This window comes from Panthera onca, chromosome A1 (genome assembly GCF_046562875.1).
Source record: "Panthera onca isolate mPanOnc1 chromosome A1, mPanOnc1 haplotype 2, whole genome shotgun sequence".
NCBI lineage: Eukaryota > Metazoa > Chordata > Mammalia > Carnivora > Felidae > Panthera > Panthera onca.
The window spans coordinates 134,325,084-134,338,937 of NC_138339.1; the positions used below are offsets into that span (position 1 = coordinate 134,325,084).

Genomic DNA, 13,854 nt, shown 5'->3' on the forward strand with positions numbered 1-13,854 from the left:
TTAGCACAGATCAATGGGACAGCAGGAGCAATAAAAGCCTGTATTGTGCAAAAGCAGGGACAAATTTAAATTAAAACTTCAGAAAGTTCTCACAATTGAGAAAAGGAAAAGAAATATTTCAAGCCATGGATTGGTTGAAGTCGTTGACGTTATTTCAACATACTATTACAAGAAAAGGACATCTTTTTGTAGAAACTATTACTTTACATTGAAAAGTAGAAAGTCATATTCATGGTATAGACATAAATGTTAAATGAAATAGATTATCTGGGGACAGGGAATTGAACTAAGCTACAGGCAGACACAGAAATTGATATTCAATGCCCCCTAGTGAGTATTAGTTCAGCACACTGGTTCTCAGATTGATTGACACCGAAATTAGTATTCTGTAATTTGTAATTAGATGTAGGAAGCCAGAGCACTTTGGAGGCATTTGATGGGTTCTCAGGCAGGCAGCTTAATTGATAATGAGATTTACGTGTTGATGTTAGTGCGGCAGACTGGAGGCTGAAGGGTAATACACTACTATCCGTTTTCTTTCTAAAGAACAGATTGCTTTGTGTATATGAAAATAGGATTATACATGTATAGGAATACCTATCATTTCATCACATATGTAACTAGATACAAATGCTCTGGTAAAACTTTCAATTTCCAGCAAATTATTACAAGGGCCCAATACAATATTGGCTAAAATAGAATGAGTCCTTGAACTTCCTTTTATTCATTTCCTTAGATGTTTTTAATGCTCAAATGTAATGACAATTATGTGGCATTTGCAAATAGGCACATCCTGATTGCCCACAGCTATTAAAAGTCCTTATTAATAAGACCTAATATACATATCCCGTGGGGAATCTTAATAAATTTCAAATTTTATTTTCCTGTTCAAAATCATTTCCACCATAAAAGCTAGTTTTCAGCTGAAAAGTCCAGGCCACAGCGAATGTCTTAAGGCTCTATAATAGGGCTATACCTGAAAACAGAAATGTCACTTATAAATAGATTTAAATTAGTTTCAACCCTATGATAGACTGCAAAAATAACAATCGCCACACATTCTTCGCCAACTCCTCCTATCAGTTGAAACTGTAGTTGGTGTAGACCTGTTTTGACTAGAGGGATGTTAGCAAATATGAGATAACCAAAGGTTTGAAAAGTGTTTGCACGTTGGGGCCTTTTCCACCTCTTTTTGCTTTTGGAAGCCAGGCATTATGAAAGAAAGCCAAGGTTAAGGTGCTAGCTGCTGAAGACATGTGGTTCAGGCACCCATCAACCAGCCAAATGGTAGACAAGTGAGGGGGGAATTCTAGGACCAATCAACCTCTACTTGATCTGCCAGCTGAATACGAGGAGAAAAGCAGAACGACCACCAAGATGTGCCCAGCTCAAATAGTCAAGCAAAAAATCAACTGCTGGGATGCCTGGGTGGCTCCGTCGGTTAAGCGCCCGAGTCTTGATTTCAGCTCAGGACATCATCCCAGAGTTGTGGAATCCAGCCCCACATCAGGCTCTGCACTGACACACGGAGCCTGCTTGGGATTCTCCCTCCCTTCCTCTGCCCCTCTCCCCCACTAGCTTGCTTGCTCTCTCTCTCTCTCTCTCTCTCTCACACACACACACACACACATACACACACACACACACACACACACACACACACACACACACACACACATTTAAATGGTAAAATGAACAAGCTAGATTTTCAATTAATACAAAGATTCTATACCTCTTGGTTCAAAGGAACCTTGTGTTTCCAGGAAACACATTTTCACTCGCCAAGTGTTTACTTAACCTTGTCACGTAAAGAGTGGCAACGTCTTCCAATGAAGAAAACCAAAGTTGATTAAAGCAGCTTACAAAGTTGCTTGAGATACATTATGAATGCACTTCTTTGATATGTCCCACTAAAATGTATTCCAAATATTCTCTCTCTCTCCCTCGTTTGCTCGCTTATAGTACAAAGTCTGCTTTTTCGTTCCTAACAACGGTTTAAAGAAGAGACCAACCGCACACTTCTATTTACATTTACCTTTTCTGCATTTGAGATTTGACGTGGCCACAAGTTACTTTTCTGGAGCATAAACGAAGTAACAGCTGTGCGGAATTCAAATAAGTAATTCTTGTAACATTTGAACTGCTATATAATGCACTACATTTTTGTCAGACCGAGCTTTTCCGGCAGTCTGCAAAGGAGACCCAGAATCTAAGTGATAAGTATGTGGTCCTTGGGGGAGGGAGAGGAAGAAATGGGGTAGAAAGATGTTTTCAGGGGTAGGCAAGGAACACTACAGTGGGTGGGATCATGGTTTCCTGTTCTTAAATTCTTCGAGAAAGTTTTGAGCTAAAAGGCCCCTGTGAGTCCTATGTCAGAGTAATCAATTCTGAAAACATATTTCACATGTGACAGCCACATGCGAAACACTTTTACGAAACTTCCACCGGTACCCTTCTTTTCTACACAGATGTGCTGTCATGTCAAAGATGCTGCAGTGAGAACCATTTTTGGGATACTTTTACGTACTACACTGGGCTTAACTCATGTCTTTCATTGCATCTTTGCTTCTAAGGGAATGTCACAGAATCCCCCTCTTAGGGAAACATTCTACAAACCTCAGCAAATTTAATTTTTGGCAATGGCCATCGATGGAGAATAGAATTTGATATCCACCCAAGAGCCTCTACCAGTTTGAGCACTTCCGGCCTGGACTGTCACCCACTAAGTAAAGAATTCTTCCACTCACTTAGCAGCTCCTCCCCAGAATGATGCAGAGGCAGGAAGGGTCTCAGGGTGGGCATCCCTCTGTCAATCTTTCCTTCCAAAGAGTGGTCACTGCAGTTCAAACTGTAATAGGACACATCCTTCCAGGGGCAGCTAACCCTCACCTATGAGTGTTATCCAGGTGGCAGGGACACCGCTTGTCACACTTGATGCCATACAGCCCTTCTGGACACAGACGCGCCTCGCAATGCTCGCCAGCAAAGCCTGCTTCGCAGAGGCAAGAACCGCTCACGTGATAACATTTCCCTCCATTGACACATTGGCAGGTCTCCGCACAGCCAACTCCGTAGGTGCCAACGGGACACTCGTCCTGGCACCTGTCAAGCAGGAGGCGGGAGCAGAAGACAGATTAGTCAGTGTGGTGTAAAAATACACAGTCCATTCTGATAGGCTTTGTGATGTAGAAACTGAAACTGCTTTTCGCATTTGATACATTGTTTTCGTGATAGTCCCATTACAGGTATAAAAGCAGTAAACTGAATCACTCTGGCTACAGATAGTATTAACAGCAGTATGAGTCTGTTCAAAGGAATAACAAAAATGAAACCAAAATAAAATTATGAACTTGCCACAGGAAGAACGTTTTTTACCTCGTGCTTGCTAAAGATATATAGATATAGACACAGATACAGATATATCACTTGAGGAGATACCAAAAACAGGAAAAGAGTAATTGCCCAAATTAGGAAATTAAAATATTGAAATAGATGCTTTCCCCATTTTAACGATAAAACTTTGTGGCATATTTCAAACAATGTTAATTCTCTTGGCTTTCACGGTGGCATCAGTATTTAATCCAGCCATGTATCTGCTCTTTTCAAAGCTGAATGACAATAATTGCCCCTCATTTAGAAAGTTATGCATTTAATAAACACAGTCCTCTTTAGAATCGGGGAAGTCAGAGCTATAGCTATCAGGTTTCCTTGATTCCACCTGGGGAACTCTTGCCAGGAGATTTAGAGATGCACAGAGTTTCCTAGCACAAACTTTTTGCAAAGTGGGGTATCGTCCTCCGTAAGAAGGGTTGACCAATAGCAAGGAAAAAATATCCGGTCCCCAAAATTGACTTTATCTTTTAAAAAATAACATTAGAGTCTGCTCCTAAAGGAAGGACAGGGTCTGTAAGTGGCCGCAAGGAAGTATGATGGAGAAGAGAAAATTCTCATCACGCCATAGAATGCATGACCAGTTGTCCAGCCAGCCAAGTTTCTTTGGGACCTGGCAAGGTGACTTCACGGAGGCTCCCACAACAGAAGGAGCACTTCCTGCCAAGGGAGAGTGAGATGGGGTCTCGTCTAGCCAAGTGCCGGCTGTAAGTAGGGTACACTTTGTGGATATCAGCAGACACTTCCCATGTGGCTCTCGTGTCATGCCAGAACCACGGTCAAAAAGGTAGGTCAGCACTGCATTTTTTTAGACCAGTATAATGCCAACAGCAAGTTCAAAATAATGAATTCAAGGATACCTAAAGGCACTGGCAAAGGGGCTGAAAAGCAAACATTTTCCACAAGGTTTGCTTATGTTTTATGGGGCGTGATTAGTAACAATACCAAGACTGGCTGGGATTCTATTTAAGAGTAGAAGATAAATCTCCAGATCCCTTTGACACTTTTCTGGTCAGGCCTGGCTCTAGCATGTATTTCATGAGACAGAGAAAAGGAAAGGAGCCTCTGGTAAACTTGGTTTCACCTGACTCTTAAGACCACCTTTAGGTATGTTTGTCAAGCGGCAAAATCTTCAGATCAACTGCTCAACAGATCATTAGCAAAGTTCTGTAGTAACTATCATTTAGCATAAAATCAGATGTGTGTCTTAAGGTTACCCAGGAGTATACCTATTTTTAGACCAGAGTATTTTTAAAGGATACTCTATTTTTAACTTGTAAGAAGCTTTAATAAGCCAAGTCACTTAGTTTATTCCTTAAAGATGTAAACTTTAGAGAAAGAAATGCTGAAGTATGGTAATTTGGCCTCGTCATGGCTCGGCTAAAGGATGGTAAGACAACTATGCAACCTGTTCATCCAGATTTTCCTGCAATTCAGTTCCAAAAAGATAAAGATAAACAAGGTGAAATAACATTGCTTCCTCTCTCTTATATGGATTTGAAAACTAACCAAAATGTGAAGCTTTGGGATCCATGATTTTAACTTAGTAAAAAGCTTAGCTCTAAAAGTGGGTGAACTGAGTATAGATCGGAAGCCTGGAAAAAACGTCTGTCCACTGACAAATGACAGGGAAACAGTGTGTATATTTCATCCTATCTTGGCAGAGACTTCCTTTTCTTTGGGAAAACATAACCCATAATAACTGGTCCTGGACCATATTTACCTTTCTAAGCTATAATAAAACATAGTACTAGTTTGTATTATAAATGGCAAAAAGCCATTTGAATTTTACTTACTGAAGTAGCCATTATGTAAAGCTCACTTCATAGTCTCCTTTCTTTTTCATCAATGTTGCACTTGTAAGAGAATCCTGTGAATAACAGTTATGTCTATTTCCATCTACTAAACCAAGGTGGTAGGGTATCTTCCTAGAAGTCCTAGACATTTTCCGTCTTTGGAAATAAAAGCAATCACGAGGTAGCTTATACCTTTCAGGTTAGCAGAGTTAAAAGTCTTTGTCAACCAGACTTATCTCCCTTTTTGGCCCCTTTATCTAAAAGAAGCATCATTCTCAAGGAATTTCATGCCCTTAATGTTGTTTTTGTGGTCCCAGGCAGAACAATGGGGGAAAAAATCTATCTTAAGAATTAGTAAAAGAGGTAATAGATGTTCTTAGGAGAGACAGCAGAGAGGCTGATAAAGATATAGCAATTAAATAGTGGCCACAGCAGAAATATAGAAATTTGGAGTTTATACATTCTTTCATTTTTTTAAAATATTTTTTAACGTTTATTTATTTTTGAGACAGAGAGAGACAGAGGATAAATGGGGAGGGTCAGAAAGAGAGACAGACACAGAATCCAGGGCAGGCTCCATCCAGGCTCTGAGCTGTAAACACAGAGCCCGACATGGGGCTCAAACTCACAAACCATGAGATCATGACCTGAGCCGAAGTCGGACGCTTAACCAACTGAGCCATCCAGGCACCCCTCATTTTTGTTTTTGAATAATGCTCTGGGATTGGAAAAAAATGGATAAGCTTTAAGTAGAGATAATAAAATACAACCCAATTCCCAAACCAATGAAGGTCACAGGCTTATTTTAATACCATTTTGATTATTATATTGCATCTTGTTACAAATGGATGGAAAAGGAAGTGAATTAGCATATAAGGGGTGGCAGCTCCTTTCTGCCTGGTCCTTTTGAGCACGTCCCTCCCTAGAGGGCTTGGAATAATTGGGCCAAACCATGATTTCGTGGGAAAGAATCGCATTCCTCATTAAATCTGGGATCGATGGATCAGCTGCCTGCCTTTCAAGCATCTGGAACTACTGCTCTGGGGGAAATATAAAAAGTGCTGGAAAACAGCCAACTTTTCCACAATCCTAGATACCAGAAAGTTACCCCATTGGAGACCAAAGCCGCATCCCCCTCCCCCCACCCCCCACCCCCCCGCCCAATTCCTGTCTGTAATTTCTGACTTTACCTCCTCTGACCCACATTCCTTCTTCACTTGCAGGTTAATAGGGAACCTGCATGGCCAGACAATCTTGGCTTCACCTTAACAGACAGCCGAACTGAGGCACAGATCTCTCCATGCAGCTAACTCTTAATGGAGCACCAATTACAGGAAAGGACCCCAAAGGTCTGAGCGATTCCATGGTGACCCACCAGCATGAAGAACACTCTTTTAACCCCTTCAAAAGAATTTGCATGAGAATCTGGAAACCACCAGATGGTAGGATATCTTTCTAGAAGTAGACATGTTCTATCTGGAAAATAAAAGCAATCATGACGTAGCTTATACCTTTCAGGTTAGCGGAGTTAAAAGTCTTTGTCAAACAGACTTAGCTCCATTTGGGGGATATAAGGGATATATAGATAGATGATATAGATATAGATATAGATATAGATATAGATATAGATATAGATATAGATATCTTCCCTCTTGCCTGGCTGTGCCACATTACAGTTCCTCACCACAATGTCCTCCTAAACTGTCCACAAGCCCCAGGGACTATTATTTGGGCATCCCATGAGCCTCTCTGCCTGCCTACAAGGTGTCTGTTTTGTTTTTTCTGCTTCTACTGTGGCTGGGAGTGCATCCCCACATCCTGGAAATGCTCTGCTGACAGCTACCAGTGGTGATACCTGCTCCCCCAGGCAGCAGCCCTCTGGTCTAACCTCAGTGATCAAATTACGCTGACTTCTTAAAACAGGGAAATGCCAAGACCCCAGGCCCTCAAAGCTGCTGTCACCACAAACTGCCCCATAGCTGCTCATTTTCCCCAATCGTGGTGACAAAAGTGCATGCCGTGTGTGTGTGTGTGTGTGTGTGTGTGTGTGTGTGTGTGTGTCTAGAACCCAGATGGGCATGGTATAATTAAAAACAGAAATCAGGGGCGCCTGCGTGGCTCAGTCGGTTAAACGGCCGACTTGGGCTCAGGTCATGATCTCGCGGTCCGTGAGTTCGAGCAGCACGTCGGGCTCTGTGCTGACAGCTCAGAGCCTGGAGCCTGTTTCAGATTCTGTGTCTCCCTCTCTCTGACCCTCCCCCGTTCATGCTCTGTCTCTGTCTCAAAAATAAATAAACATTAAAAAAAATTTTTTTTTAAAAACAAAAAACAGAAATCATGTTGTCAAGTCACCAGAAAAACAATAGTTAGTGGAACAACAACTCAAGAAGATGTTCCCTCTTCAACTTCCTTGTCTTCCTTTGGCTCGTTGCCTTCCTTGCCTTAATCTAAAATTCACCTGGAAATTAGCTGTTATCCCCCCCTCCCCTGCATTCTAAATAAGATGAGTCTAAGTCTGCATTATACATTCGCCTTACAAGTTTGCCTTATATGTTTGTTGTCTTTGTGTTGCCTCAGATTTGAGACTTAAACCAGTAGAGGACAAGAAAAACGATTATACAGCTGATCCTCAAATAACATGGGTTTAGAATGCACAAGTCACTTATATGCTGATTTTTTTTTTATAAATACAGTCTGCTACTGTAAATATATTCTCTCTTCCTTATGATTTTCTTAACATTTTCTTTTCTCTAGCTCACTTTATTCTAAGAGTATAGCAATACATATAACATAGAAAATATGTGCCAACGGACTGTTTATATTATCAGGAAGGCTCCCTAAACAGTAGGCTATTAGGTTAGGTTTTGAGGGAGTCAAAAGTTACGTGCAATTTTTCGACTGAATAGGGGGTCAGTGCCCCAAACCCCTGAATTTTTCAAGGGTCTGTATTTAATTTTTTAGTGCCCTAAAATATTAGACAAAGCTATTATCCTCATCTATCCAAAATATAACAATAAGCCAGGATGTAGGTCACATAAACTTTTTGAGAAGCTCAGTTACATGTTACAAAATCCATGCTCTGAAAGGTGTCAATAATTTGCAACATCAAAAAATAAAGGTAAAATACATAATTACATTAACAAAAGATTAAAAGCCTTTAATGAAGCCTTTCATTAACTTTAAAGAAGTTAAATAGATAACACTAATAAAAGTTCCTAATAAAAACAGGGATTAAAAAAAACCACCCAAGCATGAAAAATTTTACTAAAAACCAGTAATGAGCATGAAACTACACTGAAGCCATTTTCAATGAAATTAGGAAGAAGACAGGAATTCCCAGTTTTACCTGTTTGTCAACACTGATTTAAAGGTTTCAATTAATGCAATTATTTCAAGAAAATGAAACAACCCTTATAAATATAAATAAATGAAACAACCCTTATAAATATTATAGAGACAAATATCTTTTTATTTTGGGGGGGGGGGGTAGGTGATAAAATAACTTTAGTGTTTGCTAAGTAACATTTGAATTAATTAAAAATTTTGGTAGAGAAACTAAATAAAAACACTCAAAATCAAGCCTGTCTTTATCCTGAAATAGCCAATTAGAAACTGAAATGGGATTTTCCCAAAAATACAAAATACTTAGAAATAAATTTAATACGAAAGCGCAAATTCTAAGTTGGGAGGGGGAAGTGAGGGACCACACTATATAGCATCATATTTTTTTCTTTTTTTTTCTTCTTCAAAGTTTATTTTTATTTTTTTACTTTAAATTATACTTATTATTATATATTCATAAAAATAAAATTATAATAAAAACACATATTGATTATATAAAGTTAGAGAAATTACGTAGCAAGAAAACAAATTTTCCAGTATTCCCACAATCTAGAAATAACTATCATTTACATTTTACTGGATTTCCATTAGTGCTATAGTATCTTATTAAAAGTCAAAAACAGATCAGCCTTTTGGAAAAAAAAAATAATGAGGGAAGAAAGTTGAAGAAATTCTTAGGTCACAGATATCATCAAAAATAATGATAGCTAATTTTTATTTGGTCCCCAGACATCACTCAAATTGACAATCACTAGTATTTGTACAGTTCAGAGAAATCACTCAACTATAATAACAGCTAATATTTGTAAGCTTCCATGCTGTTCTAACCACTTTAATGTACTTATTGAATCCTGAGAGCAACCCCAAAGGAAAGTAAAATTATTTTAGCGATAAGGATGTATCTAAGGACACAGGTTCCAAAAAATCTTTGTTGTGAGCCATTATAATCTCCTACCTCTCAAGTCTTTTTTCTCTAATTGTATGCACACATCCAAAAAGCTTGGTTATCTGGTCTTTTAGGATGTAAGAGAGGAAAGAGAAAATTAGAAGGAGTAAGGTGTGCAAAGCCGTCTAGGGTAACCCTTCACTGATACAAAAAATGACAGTGGATGGAAGGGCCAGATGAACACAGCCATTCATTTGCTCTTATAATCTTCAAAGTCCCATTGGATCTCACTTGGTCGCTACTCCACAGGGAAATGACTGGTATTCTTAATGGAATACTGAATCATAAGAAGGTAACTTTATGCCCAGCATACTTTTTAAAGCTAACCAAATACACATCCAATTTTGGAATAAATCTATCAAAAAATATTTAAAATGTAAAAAGTGGCTGTCCAGCCATTCAACTGTTGAGCACGAAACATTTATCACGGGTTCTGAATAGCTGGGATTTTATTTCTTTATTTTAATGCTGTCTGTCTTCAATTCACCATCACTGTCTATGGTTCCATTTCTACACAATGAGTTGGGAAAAAAATCTGTCGAACACATTGATACCTTATAGACGCCTCTGGAATATTATAGAACAGTCACAGACACATAGTAGCAAAGGTATTCCCTGGGCTCTGCAGGCTTTCCTTTCACACCATTATGAACAGTCAGAGAAAGATAAGACTATCCCTTACCGTTCCCCTGTGTATCCTGGGCTGCAATGACACTGGCCTGTGGCAACGTCACACGTCCCTCCATTATGGCACTGACATTCTTGTGAACAGTTCTTTCCAAAGCGACCCTGAGGGCAAGGCTGACCACACACTGTGCCCTGCATTCAAAGAGATTTGGAAAATTACATGGGCCTCCAGCCAGGGAAGGGCTAAAGGAGGAGGGAAAGAAGAGAGGAAACAAAAGGAGGAGGAGATAAGGGAACAGGGCTGCAAGATAATTAGATGAAGGGGATTTTAGAACACTCTGTTCATCATCTAAAAAATGTTAGGAACATTAAGTGGACTTATTTACTTGGTAAGCCTAGATCTCAAGATACGTTCAAAGATGCAGAACAGGGGCACCTGGGTGGCTCAGTCAGTTAAGCGTCCAACTCTTGATTTCAGCTCAAGTCATGAGCTCATGGTTCGTGGGTTTGAGCCTTGCATGGGGCTCCGTACTGACAGCAGGGAGCTTGCTTGGGGTTCTCTCTCTACCTCTTTCTGCTCCTCCCCTGCTCACGTACTCTCTCTCTCAAAATAAATATTTTTTTAAGAAAAGATGGCAGAATAATCTTAATAAATATCCATATTAAAAAACTGAAGTTTAAGATAAAGTTACACAAAATTATTATGGTAACCTAAGGAATTTATAAATCCCCCTAAGCGTTCTTCCTTGTGTCATACATGTACAATAAGTCAACAATACTTACTGAACATCCATTACATGAATGGCAACATCTGGTGCAAATACAATATCCAAATGCTTTACCATATGTTCTAAGGAAAACACACATTATCATTGGCTTTATTTCTTACAAGGTATAATGTAGCATAAGACGGAAATTTTGTGTACCTGGATTAACAGTAACATTGCCTAAGAAGTAGTTCTACAAGAATGAACCTAGACATTTTATTATGAGAGAAAAACACTTTTATTTTCAGCAGGTTGAACAAACATTGGTGGGCCAAGATCAATAGGAAAGCTTATTTCCTGGGAAGAAAAATCAAGAGAGGAACTTGGACATGTTTCCTCACCCTAGAGGCTGTCCATCTTGTCAGGCACTGTCACTATATTTAACCCAATCCTCTGCTTTATATAAATAAGTGCCAATAAGTCAGTGAAATACCTTCCCGTTTTCTGCTTCACTTGGTCATATAACTTGGGCTTGTAGCTTATCATCTGTTTATTGGAATTATTGTTAGAGCAAACAACATTTCCCAAATAACAGGGATTTTTAAACTGTTTTTTTTTTAACTGTTGCAAGCTGTTGCTTTGTCCTCCTTCTCTCTAAAAAAAGGCAGACTGTGGGCACTCTGAAATTGGAGGCTAGCAAACACCAGATGGTTTTGTAAATGTTTATTCTGGATAGCATAAGAAAATACATTTCCTCTAACTCCTGGCTACCCACAAAGGCAGTTGGTGTGCTAATTAAGTCTCCTCTGGTGGTTTCTAGCTATCTACAAACAGGGAAAGTTCTTCCACAGACTCTTGGAACTGAAAAAGCCTTTGAGAGATGATTCAAATCAATGCCTCACTGAGAATCATCTATGCATCAGGCATAGAGTTAAGCTCTGAGAATCAAAGTGATAAGGTCACAACCTTTAATTAGTTCACAATGTGATGAGGCGGACAGATGAAAAAATAGCTCTAATCCCTCCATTCTAGCACACCATAACAACACGACTGAAAAAACAATGTGCCAAGGGTCAATCTGCGGTAAGCAGAAATTCTGGTGAAAATTCTCATTCTCCCAGGGACTGACCCTACCCACATTTTGTAATGGTCCCCCATCAGCTTTAGAGATGTTGTTGAAATATTGTTTGTGAGTAAAGATTAACGTGAGCAAATAGCTTTAAGTAAGGCATTCTTAGGAGTTGAAATGCATGTGTGTGTATATGTAAAAGGTATATATTTCATCTTTGAAAAGCACCTAGAGTAATAGCACAAATAAAATATTGTAGAGAGAAGTATACCTTAGAAGCTCAGCTCTCAATTCACAGATTGAGAAATGACCTGAAGCATTCAGTAAAAAAACTTCTACCAAGGTAGCAGCCTCAGAGTACAGACACACTGGAGAATGGGAAGATCCATCTACCCAGTAATTGGGATTCATGGTCCAAGCCTGTGGCTGTCAGTATCCCACACCATAACCATCCCAACCAAGAAGAAAGCTTCAATCTCAAGATGAGGCAACTATACAGACAACATCTATACAATAGTCCTGGAGTAGAATGCCTATAACTCTTCATCCAAAGAACATGGAGCTTTCCGGATACTCCGCTGCCCCAACAAAATCCTTCCCTTGCCAAGAACCAAGCAATGTCCAACAACGGCAAAAGACTGCTTATAAGAAATGAAGAAGAGAAGGAGTCAAAGGTAATTCAGTATTTCTACCTTGGGCAAGAAGAAAGAAATGCTGGTTTTAACGAAGATTTTTAAAAAGCAGAAAAGGAGTAGCCTTAAGAAAGACTTGGGTTCATGACAAGTTTTGTTTCATTAGCAATGACTTTGATGTGGCTCGAGCCAGTTCAGTACTTCTCAAGAGCTCCCTTGTTCACCCCATCATCAGCCACTCAGTAAAGGCCCCTCACTCTGACTCCATTGATTTAAGGGGTTTCTTTGGGCTCTGCCTCTAGAACCAGACCTTGTCTTGTCTGCTTACCTTTCTAACGCTCACCTTGGGTCTAATATTTCGTTTCCCCTTGTCTACATGGTCCTCACATCTTGAACTCTCCCTTACTTCCCATGATTCTCCCTGGGATGTGAACTCCAGTTCTCCTTTGCTTCAGGACTACAACAAGGGCATTAGCAGACCAATTCTACTCCATGTCTGGCCCTTAAGGCTCCAGCTTGGGTGGAGCCCAAGTAGATGGTGGCTTCATGTCTACAGGTCATCTGGGTTGGGGTGTTTAATAGGACAGTGACAAATATATGTCTGGACTCAGAAGGAAGGTCAAGATTTGGGAAAAATCAGTAGATGACTGTTAAAGCCATGGATCTGGGTGAGATTTTCAGAGATTTATAGTGAGAAAAGAGAAGAAGGATAAGACTGAAACCTAGGAAATGCTGTAATAAAGAGGTGTGAAGAAGAAGGAGGTTAGGAAAAGAGATCTTCAGTAAGAGAAGTAGGAGAGGGGTTATCAAATAAATGGAGAAAAAGATTATGAAAGGGAGGCGGATGAGCAACAGGGTTGGAAGCTTTGGTGAAGTCAAGCAGAATGAGCACAGAAAGGTCAGCACTGGATCTGATAATCAAGAAGTCTCTTATGACCCTACCAACATAGTTTCACTACAGCTGCTGGTGATAGAAGGGGATAGTGAAGTGAACCGTTCTCTTAATTTTTGTTTGTTATTGAAGGAAACAGACCTTGGTCGTTCACTCTTGTGCCTTCAAGCAGATGTACGCACAAACCAATGCCGGTAATGACCATATCACACCCAGGTTTCAGAGAAAGCTAGTTGGCAAATCAGCTTTGATATTGAGTGTGTTGCAATGTCGCAAAACACTAAGCCCGTGAGACACGACACGAAGAAAGTGTAACATGGTCAAAGTTTGGGAGGTGTGGTGAGTGACAGCTTCCTCTTGGATTTGCATACAAAAGGCTTTGAGAAACTCTGCCATACCTGGTAATAAACCTGGTTCACCTCAATTGTGCCTCCACAAATATATGACCAGATC

At 39.8% G+C, this 13,854-nt stretch overlaps 1 protein-coding gene across 1 annotated transcript in view; it reads right to left on the minus strand.

Annotated features, from left to right (window-relative positions):
* MEGF10 (multiple EGF like domains 10) overlaps positions 1 to 13,854 on the minus strand; it is a 181,622-nt gene that overhangs the window by 47,743 nt on the left and 120,025 nt on the right. Inside the window, exons 8-9 of the mRNA XM_078451403.2 lie at positions 10,157 to 10,293; positions 2,890 to 3,102 (exon numbers count right to left, since the gene is read on the minus strand). Of these exons, the coding sequence (XP_078307529.2) occupies positions 2,890 to 3,102; positions 10,157 to 10,293 (350 nt within the window). The remainder of the gene's footprint in view (positions 1 to 2,889; positions 3,103 to 10,156; positions 10,294 to 13,854) is intronic.